General features: G+C 42.2%; 1 protein-coding gene across 5 annotated transcripts in view; it reads right to left on the bottom strand.

Moving 5' to 3' along the window:
• Nucleotides 1-2,230: 2,230 nt before the first annotated feature.
• LOC121529645 (trinucleotide repeat-containing gene 6A protein-like) overlaps nt 2,231-26,081 on the bottom strand; it is a 49,734-nt gene continuing 25,883 nt past the window's right edge. For 4 of the 5 annotated variants that reach the window (XM_041817611.1, XM_041817613.1, XM_041817612.1 and 1 more), the window contains 21 exons: nt 23,746-25,776; nt 23,110-23,299; nt 21,739-22,166; nt 21,152-21,283; nt 20,883-21,035; nt 17,273-17,461; nt 17,001-17,158; nt 16,737-16,814; nt 15,875-16,042; nt 14,007-14,126; nt 13,525-13,662; nt 12,768-12,845; nt 12,490-12,664; nt 12,189-12,335; nt 11,733-11,903; nt 11,506-11,646; nt 11,126-11,233; nt 10,782-11,030; nt 10,494-10,561; nt 9,964-10,103; nt 2,231-8,520 (listed from right to left, as the gene is read on the bottom strand). In XM_041817611.1, coding sequence (XP_041673545.1) covers nt 8,172-8,520; nt 9,964-10,103; nt 10,494-10,561; nt 10,782-11,030; nt 11,126-11,233; nt 11,506-11,646; nt 11,733-11,903; nt 12,189-12,335; nt 12,490-12,664; nt 12,768-12,845; nt 13,525-13,662; nt 14,007-14,126; nt 15,875-16,042; nt 16,737-16,814; nt 17,001-17,158; nt 17,273-17,461; nt 20,883-21,035; nt 21,152-21,283; nt 21,739-22,166; nt 23,110-23,299; nt 23,746-25,776 — 5,411 coding nt within the window. In that variant the 3' untranslated portion in view covers nt 2,231-8,171. The remainder of the gene's footprint in view (nt 8,521-9,963; nt 10,104-10,493; nt 10,562-10,781; nt 11,031-11,125; nt 11,234-11,505; nt 11,647-11,732; nt 11,904-12,188; nt 12,336-12,489; nt 12,665-12,767; nt 12,846-13,524; nt 13,663-14,006; nt 14,127-15,874; nt 16,043-16,736; nt 16,815-17,000; nt 17,159-17,272; nt 17,462-20,882; nt 21,036-21,151; nt 21,284-21,738; nt 22,167-23,109; nt 23,300-23,745; nt 25,777-26,081) is intronic. The other variant, XM_041817614.1, reaches the window with a different exon arrangement.

Consider the following 26,081-nt stretch of genomic DNA (forward strand, 5'->3'; position numbering starts at 1 on the left):
TTTTTTCCTACTGTTGCCTCAGTTAAAAAACAAATCAAAGCTGGACATTGAAAATGCACTGAGAGCTGCCTCACAACTGCATCCAGGACTCAAGAAGATCTGTGGCACCAAATAAGCCCACAATAATCACTGAAATTATTGTGTATAAATTTAAAAATGTTTAATAAGTTCTTATTTTTGGGAAATTGTTCATCTTCAGAGCCACATTATTGAACATTTTTAGGTTTTATGTTGTAGTAAATTCTAAAAAAATAAGGACTTTTTAAGCAAAAATTGTGAATGACAGTGGGTTTGTCATACATTTTCATTTTTTCACATTTTGACATGTAAGGTTGAGGAGTAGGGGGGACCTGAAAATATTTTTCATCAGCTAAAGGGGCGAACAGGTGTGGCCAAATACTTTAGTCCATGTAGTGTATCTGTGTTCAAGCTAAGTTTGTCCTAACAGTGTTACTCAACGCGTGGCTCTTGAGCCACATAAGGCTCTTTTGTGATGATTTGTGGCTCTCTTAATCTTAATTTGAAATATTATTCCCCCAGAAAACCTTAAAAAAAGGGAAACTTTGACCACGGAAATTATCCATTGCAGGTTGCATTAATCAGTTTGTTTCCCACACTTTTAGCTAACTTTGCCATTTTTATCCTGATTTTTGTTCATTTTAGCCCCTTTTCATAATTTTTATGCCACATTTTTGCCACTTTTATCCTGCTTTTGGCTATTTGCAATTTTTCGCCTTGCCATTAAATGCCACTTTTTTCGCATTTTTATCACTCTTTGCTTTTTGCCCATTTCAGTCACTTTCCGCTAACTTTTTGCTACGTTTTTGCCACTTTTTGACCATTGATTCCACTTTCTGCGCTTAATCTGTCACTTTTTAGCCATTTTTGCCACCTTTAACTTATTTTCATTGCTATTTAACCCTTTTTTGCCAATTTTCCAGTGAAATTGTGACTCCTGCAAAGGTATTTTTCAAAAATTTTGCTCTTTGGTTGAGCAGGGCTGAGTAACACTGTCCTTACACAGTAAGATTGCTAAATGTTGCCTTAGTGCTGAGCTCATGGTGATTCTTGTTGGGTTTTTATAAATAATACAGCGTTTGAAGAAAAAGTTTATGATTCAGAGAAATAAAGAGACAAATGCTGAGTCATTGTTAGTCTTTTATTGAGGGTTGTACCCAAGTTTTACAGCTTTGTATGACGGCTGCAGGAGCCATAGGTTACAAACAGTAATCAGTATACGAGTACAGCCAACAGAAGACCTACTACCTACTACTCTACACCTTAGTACAGATTCTCTTAAGAGCACTAAAATCCAGAAAAATAAAGAGAAAAAATACAGAACAAACCAAGCAACAAAAGGAGAATAAAAAGATTAAATGAAACCAAACAAATAGACAGCATCAGAGGAGCCATTCATTATTAGAGCACACTGGAGTTGGTTTTCTATACCTTGTAATATCAGGCGACTTTGTTTTTTTTTTTGTCAATTTTTATACCCATACAAATAAAGATTGTCCTTCAAAAAGTGCAGTTTTCCCCAAAAAGTTTCAGATAAAATCCTTTGATGACCCGAGGAAGACGTTTGAAAATAAAAAGGTTCTTCCTGTTTTTGTTTGTAAGAGAGGAAGACGTTCCTCTCGTTGATTATAGACACTGTACGTTTATATTCTCATATATAGATATATATATTATATATAGTTTCAACAGTCTCCCAAAGCAATGTGCATAATAGGTTTACAGGTGATCCAACTACACACTGTGGATTGATAGAATCTCTATAAAAAACATCGTAGTTGTGTAAAATTTGCAGTTTCACCGGCCCCACCCCCCTCTTAGGAGGCGCGTTGTGAAAATAAAGAAATGGACTTTTGCAAATCTTAACCTGTCCTCCTCTCCTGCTACAACTGGCCCGACGGTTGCTAGGTAATAAAGGTTTTTTTTTCAGTTTTTATTATTATTAGTAGTACTAGCAGTACGATTCAACGATGGCACAATATGTTTGAGGAATATTATTGGGAATCCCATCTCAGCTGTTGGTTAGAAAATTTTTGGGATTTTTTTTTTTTTTTTTTTTTATTTAAGAGAAAGCAAAAACAGAAAAACCCAAGTTGGACATGGAAGCCTGGGTTCAACACTCCACTGCATAGTCTCTCTGAGCGAAACCCACCCTGGACCCACCCCGACCCACCCTACCCAACCCCGATAATACACCCACCCCGTCCCACCCACATCTTTGTGCTGGTTAGACTAAAGCTTTTCAGGGTTTGTTTGTGTTCATACTAAATGTAGAATGACAAAAAACAGCAGATTCTCACAGTTTTTGTGTTTTTTTTTTTTTTTTTTAAGTTTGTGTGTCAAAAAAATAGCTTCAGCGCTTTCTTTTGATCGACATAAGGAGCTGTTGGGTGTGTTGTGTTATGATATAGCATAGCATTTGCTCACAGGATAGTTAAGTCGAGAGAAAAACTAAAGTCACATTATTATTTTTTTTCTTAAACATTTAAAAAGTAGTATCACCAGCCAGCTTCCCTCCACTCCTTCGCTCCTTTCCTTTCCTTCCTATCGTCTTTCCTCCCCTCGTCTGGCCCTGTCAGGAAGCTGCTTGGCAGCCGCCCGTGGGGATTGTACATTGCTCGTGGTGGTTTTCACTTAAAAAGATTTTCCTCACATCATCCTTTTTGCAAATGACATTTTTTTCTTCAAGCATTTAAAATTGTCCAGCTTTTTAAATACACACATACACAACAAGAACCAGAAAAAAAGAAAATTCAATCCCTTTCCTTCCCTCTCACCCTCCCTCCTTGATTTGGCATGATAATGTGTTCGACACATACACGGACACACACACAGGAACAGTAGATCGGACAAACAAGAAAGAGCGAGATTAAGCTTGGAACCAAAACAGTAACATCAACAAAGAGAGGCGGTTTACAGACGTTGCTTGTCCCTTCTCTAACAGCAGCGATGCCGACGCAGCGGCTGATCTGAGGTCAGTTTTTGTCCCACTAATGTTTAAGGTAAATATACTAAAGAGGGGAAAAACCTGCTCTGAGATCAGTGCTTTGAAAAGGCATCGAGTAAACCAGAATGAACGAAGTGTAAGATAATTTCAGCGAGTGTTAAAGGGAGAATTTGGTTGCTCTGAAGTGAAGTTGTGCAAGTTTGTCAAAAGTGAGTATACTAGCCACAGGAGATGTCGATCAGCTTGGCCTCTTAAAGTAGAGACCAGCCGAAGTGCAAGCACACTAGCTAGGCTGTACTTTGTACTTCACTGGGGGGAGAACAGGATTGAGTTAAGTGTTGAAAACAAGGAATAGTGGGGAATGACATGTTGGAAAGAAGCCACAGGTCAGATTCAAACCTGCACTGTCTGCTTGCAAGACAAGCTTCCATGTGTGAAGTGCGACCTAACTAAAAGGCCATCTTCGCCTACAGCAGGGTAAATTTAATGCTGCTAGCATGTTGCTAGAAAGCACTTTTGCTTTTGCTCTATTTCAGCATCCCACATAGCCTGAGTGTTCTTCCAACTGGAATGCACTGATCATCATTTTGAATCTACAGACTTCAAAAGAGACAAAATAAAACCAAGCTGATAGCAAATATGATGCGCTTATCACTGTGGACATGTGGATAATTTACGGACTGGAGCAAACAGAAGAAAAATGTCTGCAAAAGGAGACTGAACAAGTCCTAAAAGCATTGTTCACACTTGTGCAAAGCTTCTGAAATTTTCCTGAATTTGCCTGGGTGAGCTGCATGTCTTAATGCAAAATTTCAGGGTTTTCCACCCTGAAATTTTCCAGCTAGCCCTCCCTGAAAGGCAAACTTCCTGCTGACGGACAAGTATGAACAAGCAAAATACCCTAATAATTTCTGGGTTGCATGTATGAAAACTGTGAAAGAGGGAAACTGAAGGACAAGTTGGATCCCAAGTCGCCTGTGTAAACTGTGAGCTGGTATCAACAAACCCCAAGAGCTAAGAGTGTGGCTTGGTAAAAGCCTACTTATGGACCTTTCTGGGTCACAGGATCCTGCAGCCTGCATCACTCACCATCCAGAGTTCCCTGCTACAATGACCTTTGTCAAAATATCAAAAATTATAGCACATGAGAAAAGAGGGAATTGTCTTTTTAGGACATTTTTGGCTCATACTGATGCTTTCTATTGCATAAAGTCACATCCCCAGGTCCACACAATAGGAAAATTAGCTTGATTTACAGATTTTACAGCCACAAATATGTTATCAGCTGCATAACTTTTAGAAATTTGCTACTTCAAATCATCCGAAATTGCAACGTGGTAATGTCTAAATTCACAGTAAAATTATCAGTCACACTGAGAGATGCAAAATAGACTTGAACAGCTGATCAGTGCACTGTTGGCGGAAGAATACAGGCTATGTGGTGTGCTAGAACAAAATGACTCGTTAACAGCAAGGTAATTGCTTCTATGAAGTGAACATCCTCCCTAGCATTGCTTTTAGCTCGTTTTTTTTTTCTTGAAACCAGCAAAACTATCAGGGATGCACGATATTATCAGCATGACATCGTTAACGGCAAATATTAGCAACCGATGTATGAGCTGTAAGTATCAGCCCATACCTGCTGTAAATGTCTGCCGTTTGTGCCAATAGGTTTGTGGATTTAAAGCAGGACAAAAAGACCTACGTAAGCTTAAGTTTTTCTTTGCTGTCAGTACTGAAATTTGCTTAATTTTGTAAATATCTGCAAGAATACAATATGGTACATCCCTGAAAATTCTGTGTGCTAATGTACCAGCTACTACTCCTGCTGGTTTCTCATTAAAGGGGGCCGAGCTGACCAACGGCTCCTGTGGCTAATATACCTCTTACTGATAAGTACCTCATACAGCCCTGCTTCAAAACACCAAACTATCCCTTTAAAGGGAATAACGACTATTTTTAGTGTTCACTTGCCTCCAACCTCCTGTCAGTTTTGCGCCTCCTCTCCGGTAGGAGTTCGGAGAGGGAGCTGATCCTGGATAAGCCAGAATAAAAGAGGCAAGTGTAACCCTGTGTCCCTGAAAAGCCAATCACAAGTCACATCCCCCTTGCCTGAGTCACCACGGGGCCCGACGAGAAGCCTCGCCTCGTTTCAGTCAATCTTAAGACCTGAGCGTCTACCAGGGGTGGTCGGAACGCTAGCAGAGCAGTAGTTGCTTTATTGTTTCTCCAATCTCCGAGTTTGAGACTGTCGTTTTGACTTTTTAAACCGTTTTTTAGCTACATCCTGTGACGACAAACCGGCCCAGTGAGCAGGGAGAGGTAAACTTCGAGATGAAGGCGCTCGCCGTTGGCGCCCTCTCCTCTTCTCTCGCTCTCTCACTGGAGCCAATGAAGCACCATCTCACAACACGAACACTTTGACCCTGCCCTCTTCCTTCAAAGAGACCTAAAAAATGCAAACTGCACCACCGCTGACGCCTTCCACGCCTATGCGTCCGCTCGGCCTTTCCTCCTAACCACACAAGTGCAAAATCCAAGGCTCCTCAGTTCAATTTGTCAAATTAAGTTAAACTCAAAAAACAAACAAACACGGTTCAGATGTTCCACTTGATAACATTTGTTTAACAAGACACAAAACAAATACAAATAAGATATATTTATATATATATAGTTTAAGCAATGAGATCTGGAATTAAGTAAACTAATCCTTTAAATTATTTGGTAGAGAGCAGTTCAATACTGGCACACACCAATGTCAAGTCTGGCTAATACTCAAGGTTCTGCCTCACTACGTTTGCTTTGAAGTTGTTAAACATACATGGCTAAAAACACGACTAAAGACGACGTACTTCTGAAATTAAAACCTCTACAGGTAGTGGGGAACACACAAACGCACACAACAGGCAGAATAATAAACACAATGAAGAAAAGAAATTAAGGTCCATGGCTTCGCTAATGCTGACTTCTCGTTCACACGCGCTCTCTGAAGCTTTTTTGTTTCTTTTATCCCCCAAATATTTGTGCATCGTAGTAACTAAACAATCACTGGTAGAAAGGTGAATCTAGCGTTCACACGTGGATGTTGTCAACGAACAACACTGCTGGGTTTACATTCACGCAAACTCCCTCCCTCGCACATCTGCATCCAAACACGCACACGTCCGCACAGACACTCACAATTCATAAGGTCAGGAACTTCAGATGAGAACACCCCTCCCTCCCCACCCCAAAGGAAAAAAAAAAGCAGTACAACAATACAATCATATTCTATTTGTAAACAGGTAGAAGCCACTTGACTTGTTGTTGCATCTTCGGACACAATTAGGATCAAGGCAATGAAATGTGGACGACTTTTGCACTGTTAAAATAGTATCTTCAACCAAAACAAGATTTTTTAAAGGTTTTTTCTTTCCTTTTTTTTAAAACACCATTTGTGGCAATGAGAGTGATTAAAACAACAAAAAAGCAAGTTGTTGTACTTAATGAAACATTTAAAACATTTTCAGACACCGGAACAAAAAAAATAAACGCCTCTCGGTAGGCCATGTGAGAGGCTACAGTATGCATAGATACAGATTCGCCTTTCTCTTGGTTTATAAGTCTGACAAGAAGACAGAACTGACAATCACGCACACTAAAACACTCCCCACTTTTGATTTTTAACATCAGTGGAGTGGAGGACAGGAGGAGGAGAGGAGGAGAGAGGGGGTTATTACAGCCCGTCCTCCGTTTCCCCTCCCCGCCCCGAACATAAGGACCCCCCCCTCCCTCAAAAGACAGCATATTGAAAGCAGTGTGTTGAGCTTCTCCAGCTTAAAGCAGTTATTTGGCAGAGAAATAAACTTACAGACCTATACATAGTTTTCAGTGCTAGAAGTTGGATTTTCCTTTCCTACAAGGAGTAGTAGTTTTTTTTTAAATTCACCTACAAGGGGGGGAAAACTGGCTTGATTTCCTGAGAACCATTGCTGGTTATTTAGCAGACAAAGAGGAATAGTTCAAATAACCAACGCCATGGCCAAAAACACTGATCCGAATTCCCAGAGTTACAAAGCATCGTCTTCATCCTCAATAAGAGTTTAATTTTTTTGTTTTTTATTTATTTTATAGATTTTTTAAAGCTTTTTTCACTGTTTTAATATTTTTTTGTATTTTCTTTTTTATTCCATCTTCTCTTTAAAATGAAGAATGAACACACCTTCCGCCTCCTAAGTCTTGTAAACAAGAGGTTGCAGTGTGGCACCTCCAAAACATTGAAAGCCTATTCTGAAAGTGCTGTTCCCCCCTCGCCCACATTAGGGCAAAAAGGGAGGGCTTGCTAGATAGGCCCCGCCGGCGAGATTCAGAGCGGGCGGGGCTTGCTAGTCCCAGCTGCGGCTACAGTCCTTTGCACTGCAGAGCTCGACGTTCTTTAGTTTTAAAACAAAATTGGTGCAATACTTTTTAATGTCACGTTAACTATCACCAGATAATCCTCCTAAGTCAGCTTTTATTCTTCTTCAACTATCTGTTGATCTTGAACTCCACGACAACGCAGTAAGGTAGGCGTGCCAAGGCAGAGAGGAGCGCACACGTACTCGTTCACACACGCAATCACGCACACACAAAGTACTTCCACACGCATACGCACATACGGTAAGGACCGCAATGAGTAAACAGCTACACTGGAAAAACTGGCTGCTCCCTCTATATTGCAGATTATATATACTGAGAAAAAACCACATTCAGTGCAAAGTTAAAAAAGCTCATACTCCAACATTGTCAGCCAACAAATGCAAAAAAATTAAAAGAAAACAAAAAGAAAACGTTAAAAATGAAAAGAATTGGAATTCAAATAAACATGACAAATGAAACAAAAAATATATATATATATAATATAATGAGCTCGATTGAAGCTTTTTTCGGTCTGAAAGAGCACTACCTGGAAGCAAATATCCATCTGTTCACATTATAGAATTGGCCTGCATGATTCAAGTATTCCAACTGATATGTTTTTGGGCTAAAACAAAGTGGACATATGTGCAGAGAGAGAAACGTAACTTGTTTTCCACAGGGGAGACCCCGTTTGTTGAATATCTTGTAAGTGAGAAAGAGTCCGACTAGTGCCATTGCGTTTATACCTACTTTTTTTTTCATTTTTCTTCTGCTGATTATTGATAGTTTCTCTACTGACCCTTCCTTGACACCTGTTTGATTGGCAGGCGGCTCACATGGAGTCCCCGCCCCCTGTCAGGTGATCCACGGGGAGGAAGGAGCTGATTGGAGAGGGGCTGCTGATCCGGCCCGCCTCGGTGCCGCTCGGGCTCCCCCACAGGCTACTGGAATAGTTTGGCCCGCCCCAGAGGGAGGAGGTGTGGAGGTCGCTGCTGTTCCACTGGCTGGGTTCAGGAGCGCGGCTGGGGAAGGGGTGGGACTGATCCATCCTGCTCTGGGAGGAGCCGATGGTCTGCCAGCTGGAGGAGGGGGTGGCCAATGACTGCCCTTGTGCAAAGAAACGGTTGATTTCCTCCTCGCTGGCAAACTCAGCCAGAATGGTAGTGTTCCCCAAAACACACCTGCAGGGAGACGACAGGTTAACATTTAGAGTTCCCCCTGACTAGTAGCAGTAAAGATCATAAACCCCACCTCCTCCATGTTAACAGATGGGACATAGGCCAGAATTAAAATGCAAGTCAGGTACATTTTTTGACACCCTAATGCTGCCATTGTTGTCAGTCATTTCATCCTGATTACATCAAGGTGCTAATTTATCTTTGTAGTTTTGTTTTAGTTGGGTAATTTGTTGCATCACGATTTACAGGACTAGTAGAGTAGAGGAGAAACACTGAAAGAAAACAACCAACAAGAGTCAAATATGAGGGCTAGTTTGGCTTCAATTCTGAGCAACCGAGTGATAAAAGGATGCTTTGCTCATATTGCTATTTGGGATGGAGACTGTTAGTTTTTTATATATAATAATACCCTTATCAATCTTGGTCCTACTTGATACCACTATCAATCCTTTCAACTGTTTGGTTGGAAATAAAAAAGACAACACATTTTTAAATTAAGTGGTTTAAACTGAGATACGTGAGTTAAAAAGGTCATGATTACACCTTTTTATATCTATCTAAATGGAAAATTTAACAAAACATTCCCCATCTTCACAACTCTAAATAAGTCAGGACTGCTCTGGGATCCCCCTGTTCTTCCACAAGCCTAGGGAGGAGGGCTGCAAAAAGGCAGCAGGCAGAGGGAGCAGCAAAGAGTATGTGGGCCAGAATAGCTTAAAAGAAAAAGCCAGCAAGAGTACAATTAGCCAATGGCATGCTTAGAAGTGAATCAGATCAGCTGATCTCACTTAAATGGCAGCATTTGACTCCTAAAACTGCCTGAACTAATGCTATATGCTCAATTTATTTACATTTCTTGTCAAATACAGAATTTTTGTCTTGATGTGGCTTTTGAACACATGACATTTATGTGCACTTTCCAGCTGGCAATCGAACTGAACTGACTTTTAACACATAATGATATAACCACCTGTTGGCTCGTTAAGTCTGCTTATCAACTTTAATCCTGCTGATTCAACACAGATGTCAACACTGGCTGATATTCTTTTTTCTGAGCAGATAGGGAAAATTGTCCAGCTGAAGCTGCTTCCAGCACAGCCAGAATCTCTTCTTCAAGTCAACAGTTAAAGGTACCTCATTTTGGTTTAATCTGATGCACGACCCTGATGTGCTTGTGTATGTTTTTACAACAGTGATGATATAAAATAATGTTATGTCACAGAACCTGTGACACTTAGTTGCAGTATCGATAAGGTAAAACTGTTTGTTCATTCTGGAGTTTAGAAAAATACAGAACCTGGTTTTATGTCTCCATCTCTAATTACTATAAAGTCAAAGGTTAACACCCACACAAACAGATGTCAATTTGCCATTTTGACCCAGGGTCATTACAACAGTTAGGTAGAACATCTGGTTGTATTTGTGTGTGTGTGTCTGTTGTCTTACATGTGCAGGCTCTTCTGGGCCTTGGCGGCCTCATCCTTAGAGCTGTAGCAGACCACAGCATTGCCGTGTGGCAGGTTGAGGTGGAATGTGATTAGAGGGCCGTGCTGCATACACAGAGTCCTCAGGGTGGAGCCGTCAATCTGTGAGGAATAGACAGATACAAAAACATGAAAAGATCCAACAAGAATACAATTCAATAAATCCAGACTTTAAATAATTTAGATTATTTCATTATTTTGATGATCAACAGTGTCAAAAATCACTAAAGCTCTAGAAGTGTGCAAAGTGCAGGAGTTTACCTGCATTTTTAAAATCAAAATCAAGAATTTATCCAGTATTGTTATGCTTTTGCAAAAGGTATACATTTTTTTTCCATCTTTCATCTAACATCCATGACAACCCAATAAAGTTAAATCAAGATTGTGATGTAATGACACTCTGCAGATCAATACATAATGAATGCAACAACAACAACAACAAAAAAAAATAGATTAAAACTTTTATCTATGTTTTTTTTTAAATGCTAGTACCTGCGGTGTGAGATTTTTCAAAACAAGCCATTGGGTTCTCCCTGAGCTGCTGTCACCCCAACTGGAACCTGGAAATACACACATTTCATCATATTAGGGACAAAACAAGCATTGTATGTAAAACGAAGGACTGGATACATAAGAAAGTTAAAGAAAAATGTGAAATAGTTTAAGATAATGCTTTCTTGCACACTGAACCATATTTCAAATGACAGTTGGATGCTTAATAATCTAGTCCACAGAACAAAATAACCATTGGTGATATATTCAAAGTGTTTCTGCTCTCACCGGGTGTGTATCTGGACTCAGAGGAGGCCCAGGCCCCCAGCCTCAGGGCAGAGCCATCCCAGCCGGAGGAGGCAGAGCTTGGTTTCTGGCTGGTGAGGCCAGGCGGGGGTCTAGAGGGGGCTGCCACAGACAGAGCCTTTGGAGGCAGGGGGACCTTCCACAGCTCGTGGGCCAGGGAGGAGTTGGACACAGAACCGCCGCCAGGAGACCATTTTGACTCATTGGGTCTGGCTGCAGTGGGGAAGAAGACTTTAAAGGCACACATTTAACCATTTATTGATGATCGGCTTGGAACCAGGGAACAAAGAAGCAGAATGAAAAAAAATGTGAAGATTTATGAGTACCTGAAGTGCTTTGTGCTGTACTGGTGAGGGAACCGCTGTGGCTGGAGGCACGAATGGATGACCAGGCACTGTTAGAAGGCATCGTGGTGTTCAGTGATGAGGATGGCCCTGTGGGATGAAAACAACATATGAGAGGCTGTTTTCATGGCATTATATCAAGTTTGTTTTGAGTACAGTGGATGAACAGAAACTGACTTTAAATTGACCGAAATCTGCTGGCAACAACTGCAATCAACGGCTGGCTGAAAAACACCTAATGCCTAAAATTTTCAAATTCTTTACTAATTTAGATAAATAACCAAACAAACCAAAATGAAGCCAGCTAGTACCCAACATCTACCCCTCCATCAGATCCTGTCCTCCCTAAGCACGTGACCTACCGTTGTTCCTGTCCCTGAGGTGGTCTGTGTCGCGGACGGTGTTAATGGAGAGGTTGTTAATGACACTGCCAGGGGTGACATAAGGGTCAGTCTCAGGGTCAATGTTGGGGTAACCTTTCCAAGGCTCCCCGGGCCGGAACTCTGCACAAACAAACATGAACAGAGATTTTCAGTACATTTACTTTTACATTTTCTTTGTGAAAGAGCTGTGGGAGCAAGGTGTTTACCTGGGGGCCAGGTGACAGTGTTTCCATGGGGCGGGGGGGAATTGGCACGGGGCGGCCAGCCATCGCCCACCGAGCCCATTGATTGGCCGGGAGGACTCAGGGGAGAGGGGCCTGGAGACAGGTAGTCATAGAAGGGAGAGTCCTCCAGACGCAGCCCAGACGACATAGCACCTGTTGGACAAACAGAAAAGAAGACTGTGAATTTAAACAGCGGTGAAAGAAATACATTTCCTGTGCTGGCAGCCACATACATTATTTTGTAATCCCCTATCCAAGTTGTTTTATTGCTAAACCTGACATGAAGTCCAGGCTGACAAACTCTTAGTCTGAAAGTGTTAGTTTAATTGACTTCTGCTGTTTGAACTTCTCCTCTCGCTTGTAGTTTTGTGTATGGGTGCCAATACATCCATATAATTTAGTGATATCATCAAACAAAAGCATATGTCTTTTCTTTACCAGGTTTGCTGTTCTGCTCCAGAGGGTCAGTAGCCCAAAGTTTCTTCAGTTTGGACTGGGGTGGCTCTTTGAAGCTCACAGCTCCACCACCACTACTACCACCACCAACACCCATGTCCAGGGATACATTCAGGTTAGAGTTCAAGCCTGAGGAGAGTGGTGGAGAAGAGATGAAGAAAATGAGTCATTCTGGATCTAAATATGTGGAAATAGTCAGAATTAAAACTAACTTTATATTAAAGAGAAATATCTACCCTTAAAAAAATCATAAAACATGGGAAATTAAGAGTTGTAGACGTACTTAAAGGGAAGTTGCTGAAGGGTCCAAGAGAAGCAGCATCTTTCTGCATCTCAGGGGCATTGTGGGACAAGTAGTTCTCCAAGTACGGTTTGAGGGGCGGGGCCTGTTTCAGCAGAGAGGGGTCAAGATGACGCGGTGGCTGCATCATTGATGGTGACGAACCAATGGGGCGTGTCTAAAGAGAGGGCGAAGGAGGTTAGGAGGCAACGCAGCTGCTTCATGACACGATAAACTGGTCTGTAACGGAGGGTACAGCTGTTTTTAACACACACACACACCTGTTCAGTCGGCCGTCCCACTGGCATGGTTCTCTGGCTTTGAGCTTTCTGATGCTGCTGCTGCTGGAGGAGAAGACGCTGCAGAAAAATAAGGAAAACAAATGTTTAATTATTTAACCTAAAACTATAACAATGCAATGCTTTGACAACACATGATGGCCAGTAGCACTTAATGAGGGATTGATTCCATGTTTCATTCCAAAACAGCTATTGCATTTTACTTTAGGTAAAGGCAAGTCTTATAATAAACAAACTTGTTAGAGATTCCTATTCTTATATTGACAATGCACATTAAGTAAAGACCATAAAAGTGACTACTGAGTCGTTTGAACCAAACCAAAGTAACTCTACTTTAACTACTACTGTCGTACTTTAGTACGACACTATTGTCCTTTTTCCACCACTGCTCGTAAGTGCTGATTCTTTGCCCATTTCTACTGATGCAGAGATGAGTGGAAATAGCTTTCATGTATATCAACAAACATCGCTGGGCTTCAAAATGCTTTTTAGCCACTCATAGGTGACGCCACAGAAAGTATGTTTATATTTAGAATAATCCGTGGGAGAAATTCACTTTTAAAGCCAGTCTCAAGATGCTACTCAAGGAATGCAGTTTTTGGGACTTTACATTTTAAACATTTTATTTTCAGATACATTTTGTACCTATACAAAATCACCAAACAAAAATAATGCTGTCCACCGCAGCACTGCAGATGATTTTAACCAATAAAAGAAGGAAGTATGTGATTCTGCATACCTGCAACTGGTTGATCTGGTTGAGCTGTGACAGCTGGTTGAGCTGGGATAGTTGGTTTAGCACAGCAACCTGCTGAGGGCCAAACAAGGGATTCAGGCCTCCGTTTCCTCCTGGGTACTTCAGCAGGGATGGAGGGACCTGATCACAAACCAAATTCTGATTAAAGCCTACTGTTATTGTAAAATGTTGCAATGTTAAATAAAAATCAAATTCCACAGCATTTTGTTGACAGTAGTATTAAACATTGTAATATTTACTTCCAGTCAGGATGGGTGTTGCACACAGATACACATCAGATTATAATCTGATCTATTTCTAATAAATAACATATCTGTACATGATTTATATTAAATTGTCCATATCAAGAACAAACACTACCACGCTGTAGAATTTCTTAGTGCCTCAAAATGGTCTTATTTTACTAATAGTTATTACAAGCATTGGTTGGCCTCAACAAAAGCAACATGTGTAACGCGCCTTACCTGAGAGGGCAGGATGGGGGGAGGCACTTGATTACGAAGGTTGGGTTGGGGAGGGACCTGGGACTGGGGGCCACCTCGGCCCTGTGCTACGCTGCTGCCACCCATCAAAGGGTTTACATTCTGGACAGAGAGGACATAAACACAGAAATAAATGATTTGGCACTGACAAAAATACAAAACCGTGGTTTAGTCGTTCAAATAAAACCTAGCAAGAGGATTAAACAGACAACATGCCACTGTCCTGTGTCCTGTTATAAAATATGTGAATCGCTGTTGTGAAATATTGATATTAAAAATGTAAAAATAAATCTCTCTAAACAGATATCCCTTCAATTGTGACTCATTGTGCAACTACAAAATTATTCCGAACAACAGTGCTGATGACACGAATGAAGGTGATGTGAACAGAAGGCCAAAGAGAGGCAGACAGCGGGATAAGAGAATAAGACAGCAGGATAATATCTGACAGTGGAGAAAAAAGCTAAAGGGTGAAGCTAAAAAGATATGAATCTGACACCTACTTGCAGTGAAAAAATACAGTAATTCTCTGCTTACTTTATATTCTTCAATTAATAAGTTAAAAGGATGTTTCTTTGTATGATCATGTTGGAGTATCGTAATTATCCCAGAGTCCATTAATAGTGATTTTGTTATCATAGTCTATGTATCTACCCTGCTGTTCCCACCCCTAACAAGGAAAAAAAACATATTGATTGCAAATCATTTGTTAAGCTTTTACATACTTCCTGGCAAAAGCATGAAAAAAAATCAAAATTAAGAGTCATTTTCATTAGTATCCTGCAAGAACAGCACTCTAAGCAACAAAATATTTTCAAAATTTTTAATGATGAGTGTTTCAGGGTCTGACACTCAAACCCTGAAGACGACATCCTCTTCATCTTCCCGCACTCACCTGCCGAGTGACCCCAGGACCAGAGTGGGAAGGAGACGGCCCCGAGTCGAGACAAGGGACAGGCTGAGCAGAATTGGAAGGGGAAAAGCTCATGCTTTGATTGGAGGAAAGCTCATCGGGGGCTTGGCTATCGTAAGCAGAAGGAGACACAGACAGCTGCAGAAGCAAAGGCCGGGTGCACAGCAGATGGATGGCAAGCACAGAGGGACAGGAAGCGCCATCGGCAGCCAGAGAAGTGCAGAGAGAGGGAAGGAAAGAGAAGAGGGAGAAGAGTTAATTTTGCAGACTGAAGTAGAGAGAGAGGGGAGGAGGAAAAGAAGAGGAGACTTTGTAGAGAGTGTGGGAACTATAAAGGAGAAAAGAGGGATGAGTATCAGAGATAAAGTAGAAGAAAAAGAGGAGATGGCACCAGTAGACCCAAAGATAAAAACTGAGACACGCAGAAGGAAAGCAGCAAAGCAAAATGGCAGCTACTACATAACTAAACAGAGTGCAGAAAAATAAAAATCTAGCAAAACGAAATTTTCTAAAGGTTTAAGCACACAAGGGTACATATTTTATTTGCTTAGTGGCTTATATGTGACAGAGAATGACTAATAAGTCATGCCAATATTAGGTGTTGAATCAAAGATCCCTTTAGTGTGTGCAGTGTGTCAAACCAACCACTAAGGGGCACTATAAGGCTGAGAGTATACTTTCCAACCTGACAATTTCAGCAGATTAAAGCCCTTCGCACCTACCTTATGATCACTGAAGTGGCAGACATGACGGCCAAACCTTTAAAGCTTACTATACCAGCTATACCAATATATAAACTATTTACACACAACCTACCTCATGTTATCAGCTTGTTAAAGCTATTCCACATAGCTCCAGAATCCCCAAGACATGTCTCAATGACCTTCTTTTTCACTCCCACCCAGAATACACTGGTGAGACTGTCATTTCTACATACCTTGTCATAGTAAGGGCTGCGATCCATGGCAGACTCCTTGTGGAGCTGGTGTCGAGACCCAGGGTTCTTCCCCATCACTCCGTTGAAGTCTCCAATGCTGCCCATGTCCATACGCTTGTCCTGCATCATCCCTACTCCGGTTTTCATGGAGTCGTCGGGAGAGTCTCTCTGTACCAGGAAAAGATGAAAGACACAAATTCTGATTTGTACAAATGTTTATTACAGTTTATACTTTGAATTAAATACAGAGAAAAAGAACAATGCATGGCATCAGATGCAGGAAAGATGGACAAAATCAAGGCTATAAAACAAGCCAGAATAACAAGTGTTTCTTAGGCGCACTGGAAAATTTCAAGTTTTGGCAGGAATAAATGTCTCATTTCTACTCAGAAATATCTCTCACTTAATATAATCCACATTCACTAGAAAAACATCTTATTTCAAAATACTACAAGCAAAAGATGATGCCTAAATTGCTTGTAATGAGTCAAAATATCTGCCAATGCATTGAGCAAGTCATAAAATCTTGTTTCAAGAAGGAAATAAAATCTGCTTATAGCATTTTGACAAATTACTAGCAATTCAGTCATTTTTTTTTGTTTTTATATCTCAAAATAGGTAATTTATCTTGACTCTCTAGTTAAGTATTGCTTCACTTAAGAGTAGTACGATTTTTATGACTCTAAGTGCACTTGCCAAGTCTTGAGGTGTGGACTCTTAATAAACAGTTAATCACTCCAGTAACAGCAGATCATAACAACTGGCTTCTTTTAACAACTTTGTCACTAGCTTTGTGTATGCTACAACTAAAACATTTAGTTACGAACTGGCTTTAAAAGTGCAAAAGAAAAATGTTGCTTACAGAGAAGCTCATGGTGTTGAACTGGTTGATGAAGGGTTTCATCCAGGGATCGTCCTGTTTGTTGACTGGTTTGTTCATCTGAAAAATTGCAGAAAATGAATTATTGCAATCATAGGCAGGTTTTTCTTTCTCTATCAAATACAGTATACTGAAAGTTCTTGAAATATGCAATATGTTCTGTCTAGAAGTCAGGAATTTGGTAAAGCAGGGATCAATCTTCGAATGCCTCAGAGGAACAACTGTGCAAAGCGGAGGTCAACAAACCTTATTGGAGGTTTTATTCTTGTAGTTCCAGGTGTTTTGATCATGGGATCGACTGTCCTGTTGGCTGTTGCTCCACATGCCGATCTCTACCTCCTCTTCCTGGTCCCAGCTGTTCATAGAGACATCATCGCTACACCATGTTTCCATGGGCTTAGGACCTAGAGATACAAATAACACTCAGCATATCATGTAGATAACTGTATGGTGTATGGTGTTGTTGCTTTAATACAGTAATTTTTGATCATTTTCACTCTTTGTAATCATGCACCTACCAGACTTATGTTGGCCGCCCCATCCAGACCCAGAGTCTCTGCTGCCCCTACTGGGTTCGTCCCAGTTAGAGCTGGTGTCCATGGGCTTCCCCCAGGCAGACGTCCCGTTGTCCACGGTCATAGGTGGGGCGCTGGTTGGCTCACCCCATGTTGAAGACTCCCTCTGTTTTGGGTAAGGCTCACCCCAACCTGGAGGGACAGAGGCATGCAGTCATTAGAAAGAGGATTATTTTGCTTCTATGCATTTTAATGGCATTTTAAATTCGTCTACTTTCATACTAACGGGAAAGATAGTTCAGATTTTGCTGGTTAAAGAAATCTCTTTCTTTTCTGGGATGATTTAACAACCACCCAATACTTTAAGTGATAAAAAATTACATTCATAAAAGTAAGATTGCTTTTTTCCTTCACAGGGCTGCTGCATTAGAGGAGCTACAACAGGCTTGTTTGCACACTCAAAGTTGCAGGCTAAAGGCAGCATGTTTAAAAGCAACCCTAAAAAAAGACTTCCTTAGAACCCCCTCATACTTTTATTTTTGCATTGATGCTAAACGCTTCAATTGTTTTGCGCTGCTGGAATCAGACAACTCAGCTCGATGATAAAGCCCTGCTCATGTCCCTGGGGAACCCCTTATCGACCTGCTTATGTAAGTGTTGTTTACTTTAACTCTTGTAGGAGTGTAGATACGTGCACGCGCCCCTATATGCTTTCAAATGTCAGAATATGTTCAGGCCAGATCACGACTGAGTTCAAAAGGCTCCTGTTACAGCTGACCACCCCAACCTGTCACTTTCTCCCTGCGCAGGAGGCGCTTTGGGGGGATGCCAGGGATGCCTCCCTGTAAAAATAGGACAGATCATGGGGCGGCCTCAGGCTCCTGTGTCCCTCATGTGACTGAGCACAAGGTAAACGGACATAAAAACACAAAAAAACAAACATGCAGCTGAAGAGACATGCAGCAGTAGATGCATTCATGTTACATGACCTACCCTGACCTATAACCCTAACCTGCATCTTCAGCATTCTTTCTCCAGACTATGGAAAAAACATCTTATGGGGATGAAAAACACAATGTGTTTGTGTGTGGGCATGTTAGCATTTTAGCTGCTTGTAACTGTATTTTAAAGAGGACTCATAATGAGTCCATAATACATTAAATTTACCTACTTTTTAAGACACATTTCTCTTGATTCACCACAGTTTTGCGGTCTTCATCTTCTATTTTTCATCAGTGTTTGCAGAATTCAAACTAAAAATTCCTGAGTTGAATCATTATCTTCGTCCTGATTATTTCCCTCATTACAGTCGCAGGCTACTTTGCCCCACCCTGACTTGCCATCCACTTTGCTGCTCCATTTAGCTCACTAGACACCAACCCTGAATAACCCTATTAGCCCCTCCTTCTCTTCCCTGTCTGAGCCCACTTCCACAGAAAAACCTGCCTCCCTCTCTCTTTGTTGCTCCCATCTTCCATGGAACCGTTTCTATTTCCAAGTCTCCAGACCTCCTCCTCTAGCACTCACGCTCTCCCTCTTTCTGTTTCTCTCCCAACAAAAGCTAGTGTTTCTACAGCAGGCAGAGCTGGCGGGGAAGAGAGAAAAGGAGCAGGGAAAAAACAGCGAATGAGAAGAGAAAAATCGATGCTCTTAGCATTCCAAAGGGATGACTCAACCGGCTTTACAAAAAAAGCCCTCAACATAGACAACACCATGAGGAGATGGGAGAGAGTGGCTGTTTGTTTTCTCTGCGTGCTTCAGTATAAATTGCATATGCCCCTTAATACATTTCTAAACATGACTGCATCCACACCTTTTGTGTTTGCAAGGACTGAATCTTTTTAATCCTTGTTTTAGCTTTCTCAAAACCAGAGCGTGGGTGGGACTTGCACGTTTTTATCCAGTCTTGCAGACTCCACCAGAAGGCTTGCACTAACATGTTCATACTATTTTGGGTACAGGATCTCATCCTTGCACGTTTATTTGTACCTAGATATAAAGCTTAAACCCAAATTCTACACATCTGCAAGGTGGTGCAACCTTTAATCTCTCCCACATTATCATAAGCATGCATCTGACAATCTGCAGACTGCAAGTACAAATGCAAAGCTTTTGTACTAAGAAACTGAAAAAATGTGGGTGCCATTTTACACTTGGTGGAGCAGATGCCCATAAACTGGGGCTACAGTCCTCAACACACTGGTCACAGAATCAAATCCCATTCCTGGCATGTTTGGTGCATGACTTCCCCACTCTCTCTCCCTGCTTCCCATCTCTCCTCAGGCGTCAAATCAAAGGCAAAACAGCAAAAAAGATTTGTGCTCATGATTGATGTCTGAATGATAAAAATCTAGATTTTCTCTTGAATTTCCTCCACAGCTCCCCTCGGGTTGTGCAGAGCTGAGTATGGCACAATGGAACGCTGAGGGGCCATCCACACAGAGACAAGTTTTGGAGAATCTACTCAGGGTTTTTCTAGTATTGGCAAAAATGCTGCTTTTTGTAAGCGAGTCACAGAGTGAGAAAATCTGTGTACACCACCCCTAACCCATGTCAGAGCCACCTTAACTCGCATAAGCTAACCTCGTCAACAACAACAATAATGGCAGATTACGATTGTGTTTGTGCAGCAGAAGCTACTGAGCTTATTATGGCTCTTACACAAAATCTTCTGCTCCTCTACAACAACTGCAAACAACAAATGGTCATGGAGATCAGCATACACCACATGTTCTTAGATCGTTTTCATCTCCGCATGGACAGGGCCTTGTCATATTAAGCCACTTTGAATCGTTTGCACACCAGCTCACTTTTTTGTCTCTCTCTTCAACACACGTGTAAATGCATGCATGCATTTTGGCCAGGTATACAGTGAAGATTGGAGGTGACTACACAGTGTTTACCTCACAGACTATAGCTGTGCTACCCACACACGTATATTTGTCAACATTTCTGCATTTCTATTTTCTTTACCAACATAACATCGCCTTCTGGGACTAGTAAACAAGTGGGCTATCTCCATGTATACTGTCAAATGAGCTGGTGCAGAAGTGCTTCTGTGTGTAAATGAAAAACAGAGGAGAAGCATGTTAGGAAACTAGGTTGTTTGCAAATAAGAAAAAATGGGCAACAGTTTTATAATTTCCTATACTAATCCTAACATAAATACTCATTTCTGTTAGTTTCATGTGCAAATAAAGAGTCAGAGTGTTTAAGCTTCCAGGAAAATTCATGAAGGAATTAACAGGTTGCATTTTTAACTACAAAAAGTAAATCCTGTTTACATTATTAACCCCAGAAGGGAAAATCAGTTTGTGTTAAAGTTCATCAATAAATAAAACAAAAACCTGTGTTAAATCCTTTTATCTATGATTTATGATTCAGAAGTTATCTAACTTTTAATAACCCGTGTCACTTCTTGTGTACCACAATGTTGGGCTAAGAGAGTAAGAAGGAAAAAATAAATAAGATCATAAATTGACTTTTATAAATAAAAATCTTGAAATTAGGTTTTTAGACCACATCACCAAGTCCTTATGTATCAAAAATGTAAAAAATAATACAGTAAGAAATAACAACTCCATCTAGCCTCCATCTCTCATATGTCACTGACCTGAAGTGCTTTTGTCCTGTGCCAGAGGGTTCATGGGCTGAAGAGGATGCTTGGGGCCATGTGCTGGGTGGGACTGATGCTGAGAGGGTGGTGCCTCCTGAGCTGATTGGCCAGTCCTGTTCCACATGTTGACAGATCCACCACTGTATTTACCTAAACACAAGGTTTGATTACATGGTGAGTCAGAAGAAGCCTGGAAGTCCCTCTTATTTCATTCAAGATCTCTAAAACAATGCTTTAAAGACATTTATTGTTTGCTGATTACTTACCGGGGTCTCCCCAAGCTGCTGTCCCATCATCTATCTCCATCCTGCGACGGATTGACTCAGGAGAAGGCTCTTCCCACCCAGTTGACACTTCCTCCTTCTGACCTACTGTTGGCATAGGGCCTCCTAACCAGCCTGAAGGTAGAAAAAAAAAGATTTAAACTGAGTCATCAATTGTATGTCCTCCTACAAGTCTGTCTGCTATGCATCGCAAGAATGTTAGAGCTCAGATCCAGCTTGGGCTGTCACAGTACCAGACTTTTAAACATATGTGTACAAAACTACTAAATGTTTGATGGGATACCTTTTGATACCATGTTAACTCCTGCACAAAGACTAAATTGCACAAATATGTTTGCAAGATTTGATAGTGATTATGTTTTCTCTAGGCCTCAGTACTTTATGATACCATCAATTATTTTAGTAACAAAGATTGCATCAATTAAAGCTTACGAAAAGTATTAAAGTATAGAAAATATCTGACAATCAAAGTTTAAGCACCCTCTAGTAATTCTTTAAACATGGTAAATATAAAATGGAAGAACTTTCTTGTAAAGGAGTAGTGTGGCTCTGGATAATCTGCTACCTACCTGTGGGTTTGTTAGCGCCTTGATTGCCTCTGGCCATGTTGGATTCTGGACCTTTTCCCCACTCGTTGGAGGGCTTAGGCTCACCCCAGCCCTGGCTGTTACTCTGAGGATTGGGCTTGTGGACCGATTCGCCCCAGTTGGATCCTGGGTTAGGAGTGCTCTGGTCGGGAGTATTTGATCCTCCACTCCCGACCCAGGTGTTGCTGCTGCTGGTGTTGGTTCGGCTCGGCTCACTCCAACATCCAGAGCCGGAGCGGTCGCTGTCACTGTCCCAGCCAACTGAGCCAGCACCCTTTTGGGGCTCTCCCCAGTGGTTGCTGGCTCCTGGTCTGGGACCATCTCCACTGCTACCCCAGCCTTCACTTCCAGTTCCACTGCTGGAACCCCAGCTCGTCTGAGGTTTGGGGGCATTAGTCCATGTGTTGGACCTACACAGAAACAATCAAATATCAGTAAAATAGAAACTGAAGGTTTTGACAATAATAGTGGATAAAAATCCGAGTAAATCAACAATCCTTCAAAAATTAAAAGCTAAACATGAAATATTCTGAATATTGGCCCTAACTAACCCTCTAACAAAAACCAAACAAATTCTATGTAAATATATAGTGCAGTAATGACTCCCTAGAAAGAGAGACAGTGAAACCAAACTATCCAGTTTGTTGTTCTCAGCTCTACGTTCACAGTAACAGGACAGTGCTTCCCTTCAGATTGTTCGTATCCCTCAGAGGCTCAAACATGTTTCACACCTGTCTTTTTTCACATGAGCTCATTGATAAATAGGTTTCCAGAATGCCAGGAGGGTTTCTAACATGATTGGGTCTGGAGCCTCTGGCACATTAAAGTGCCTTGAGACCATCCCATGCTGACATATTCAGACAAAGAAGAAGCCCTCATGTTAAACAGCCACACAGAGAGAATAAACTGCATTTCTGAGCTTTTTCTGCAAAAATCAGCTTGCATTGCATTACAAAACAACAACAGTTAAAATTTTCCTACGAGTTCCCAAAGTTTGTAATAAGCAGTGTCCATTCATGCTGCAAGTCTGCTCGTTGTACTGGAGCAGCAAACTGTGTCAGATTATAAACATATGTGCTGTTTATCGAAAATAATGGTAAAAAAACAAGTATAATTCCTGTTAAGAATAACACTAACTGTTTAAAATGCTCCACTTTGTCAGTCATAAATCATATAGAATAAAACTGTGGAAAAGGCCTGTCATGCTGATATACTGTAACAGAAAATCATTTAACTTCCCTGTGAATGACTGCTCCTAAAACTTTTGCTATAATATAAAAACAATGAATTAAATTCATGTCATGTAAAGGAAGAGAATCTTAGAGTAAAGAATGAAATCTGAAAGTTAATTACCTGTCGTCTTTGTTGATGTTATTGCTCCAGGTGTTGCTGCTGTTGTTCCCTTTGTAGCTGGATCCATCATCCCAGCCACTCTGTCCAGCTCCTCCACCTGAAGGTTTGCTGTCCCATCCAGAGTTTGGCTGCTCTCCCCAACCAGAGCCTCCTGGACCTGGGCCAGAGCTGCCCGGCCCACCTCCCCAACCTGAGGGTACAAGTAAAGGATGTTACTGAAATAGAAATTGCCAAAGCATTCATTCACTTTTGACTAATTTAGTCAGCCATATTGTAAAATATAAATCTAAAACATCCATATTAATGCACTATCAATACTTTAATTCATCTAAAATACGCCAATGAAAATACTGATGTATCTTAAATACGCAGGGAAGAAAAATCATTGATTATTAATGTCAAACAGTCAAGTACTAACATTTTAGTGTCAATTTAGTCTCTGTATGAAAACTAAAATCACTGTCTATTCTTTGCAAGTCTTAGTCTAGACTTTCACACAAAAAAGGTGGTTCACACACACTTTTGGTCTTTATGTTAGTCAACAAAATTAACACTGGGTTCTAAATATGAACATTTTTTGACTTAAAATACACTAAAATGCATAATTACAGACTTAAGTTTACATTAGAGCCATACCTCCAGAGGTCTGGGGAGATGCTGGTGCTGCAGTGCCCCATCCAGAGCCTCCACTGTTTGGCTTTCGTTCGTCCCCTCTGAGACCCTGGTGCTGATTGTTAGGAGAATTGACATCCCAGGCGGTGTTCTGCCGTATGGGTGTCTGTCCCCATCCAGTGTTGGATAGAACCCTCGGGTCTACATCACCCCGGGCCACGGCTGACAGTATTGGTGCAGTATGGTTAGCTTTTCTACGGCTTCCCACTTTCGACTGCTCTCTGTCTGAGCTGGATCGGCCTCCAGAACTCTCTCCGCTTCCCTCGCTCCCTCCTGAGCGGCCCCAGCCTCCAGTGACACTTCCCAAGGTGTGGCCTCCACCTCCTCCCACTCCTCCCATGCCCATGGCGTCATCCTCCAGACTCTTCCAGCCATTGTTGGTGGCACTTCCTTTATGACTTCCAGCATCTGAATGGTTGTTACCGGGAGCTGCTGATCCCCACTCTCCATTCGACATCTTGTTGTTGGATGTAGAAGAGGATGATGAGGATGAAGACGAAGATGACGCGCTGCTCCCCCAGGGGCGAGGTATCCCTGCTGGAGGGCCCATCGTAGTTTGGTTCCCGTTTCCTGGTGTTTGGCCTCCGGAGCCAGGGACTTGATATAAGCCGACACCCCAAGACATGTTCTGGGGCTGGTTTGGGTTATTCGGGGGCCCCTGGTCCCAGCGTGGGGCCCCAGTGTTATTGTGGTTATTATTACTCTTGTTAGCAGCAGTAGAGGAGATTTGGGGGTTCCCAGCCTGCATTAAGGCAGGGTTTGGGGGGTTCACAGTGTCTGCATTTGGGTGGCCCTTGTCTCCAGGGTAGGTAGTCGTGCCCCATGGCGTACCGAAGGCCCCAGGTCCCCCCAGCTCACCTTGCTGAGGGGCAGATGAGGGGATTCCATTAGCCAGCGGACCCCCATTCCCTCCTCCAATAGAGCCCCAGGAACAATCCCCGCTGAGCAGGGGCGAGGCGGTAGAGTTTGGTGGGCTAGAGGTCATTGTGGCATTAGTAGTAGTAGTAGTAGTATTCATCATCATAGTGTTATTTGGTCCATTGGATTCAGTGTTAAGGTTGGTAGGCTGTAGGCCACCATTTCCACTGTTGCTGCTTCCTAACACCTTGCTGCTTGCTGTACCATTATTCACCTCTGTGTCTTCCATCATACTGCTGTTGTTTGGAGCTGCCATGCCACCCCAGCCCAGCATGGGGCCCTGTTGGGGAGCCATACCCAGTTTGGAACTCATCCCCTGAGCCTGTGGAGGCCGTTGGCCCTGGGACGCTGGGCTTGGGGTCTGATTCTGCGGCCAGGCACCGTGGTTGGCATTTGGGTTTAAAGTGTTTGGGTTCAACCCTCCATTAATGCAGGGGTTGGTTCCACTAGTGGGGATCATGTTGCTGCCTGATTGGGTGCCCCATACACCACTGTTATTGACGGGCTTGTTGTTGTGGTTACCCATGTTATTGCTGCCAATACTGCTGGACCCCGCCATGGAGTAGAGGGAGGGCCCAGAAATGAGATTATTTCCATTATTTGCACCGCTGATGGTTCCCATACCTCCACCAATTACCTGACGACTGTTTCCGTTGCTGTCTCCATTCATTGAAACACCAACCATCATTGCAGAAGTCACCAAAGAAGAGGAAGGGGAAGAAGCCGCAGAAGACACAGCAGGAGAAGCATTTCCTGACATCATCATCACTGGTGTCACACCCGCGAGGTTTTTCTCCGAGCCGCTCGGGGAGCTAGAGTCTGCGTCCATACATTCTGATGCCAGCTCAGGGTCTGATCCTGACCCACAGCCAGAGGAGGAAGAAGACGAGGAGCAGGAGAATGAAGAGGAGGAGGGAGGCCAGACGGAGGAGTTAGTTGTAGAGGGGTTGTTGGGTTTGTCAGTGCTTCCATCCACTAGGACTTTGCCCCAGTTGCTGTTGCTGTCACTGCTGCAGGGAGAGCCAGAGGACCAGGGGGAAGGCTCATACTGCGAGTCCAAGCCAGTATGCTCCAGACCTGCAGAGAGAAAAGGTGGACAGAACAGATTGTACTCTCAGATGCCTTAAAATTAACTCAGGCGTCAAGCGAGGTGCTGTGTGATCATGGTCAATAAATATTAACACATACACATCTAATAAACAACAGAGGCTGTTCAAATCTCCCCCATTCACAACCACTCTTCATACATTTTTATTCCCTGCAGCCTTCAGCACCCCAACTGTTCTGGATGTGATCAGTGCCAGGCCCGAGCCCGGACACAGCTGCCACCACTTTGTCACCACAGCAGGACCCAAAAGCATGCCAAAGCTACGAACTAGCAT

Source organism: Cheilinus undulatus, linkage group 21, assembly GCF_018320785.1.
Source record: "Cheilinus undulatus linkage group 21, ASM1832078v1, whole genome shotgun sequence".
Lineage (NCBI taxonomy): Eukaryota > Metazoa > Chordata > Actinopteri > Labriformes > Labridae > Cheilinus > Cheilinus undulatus.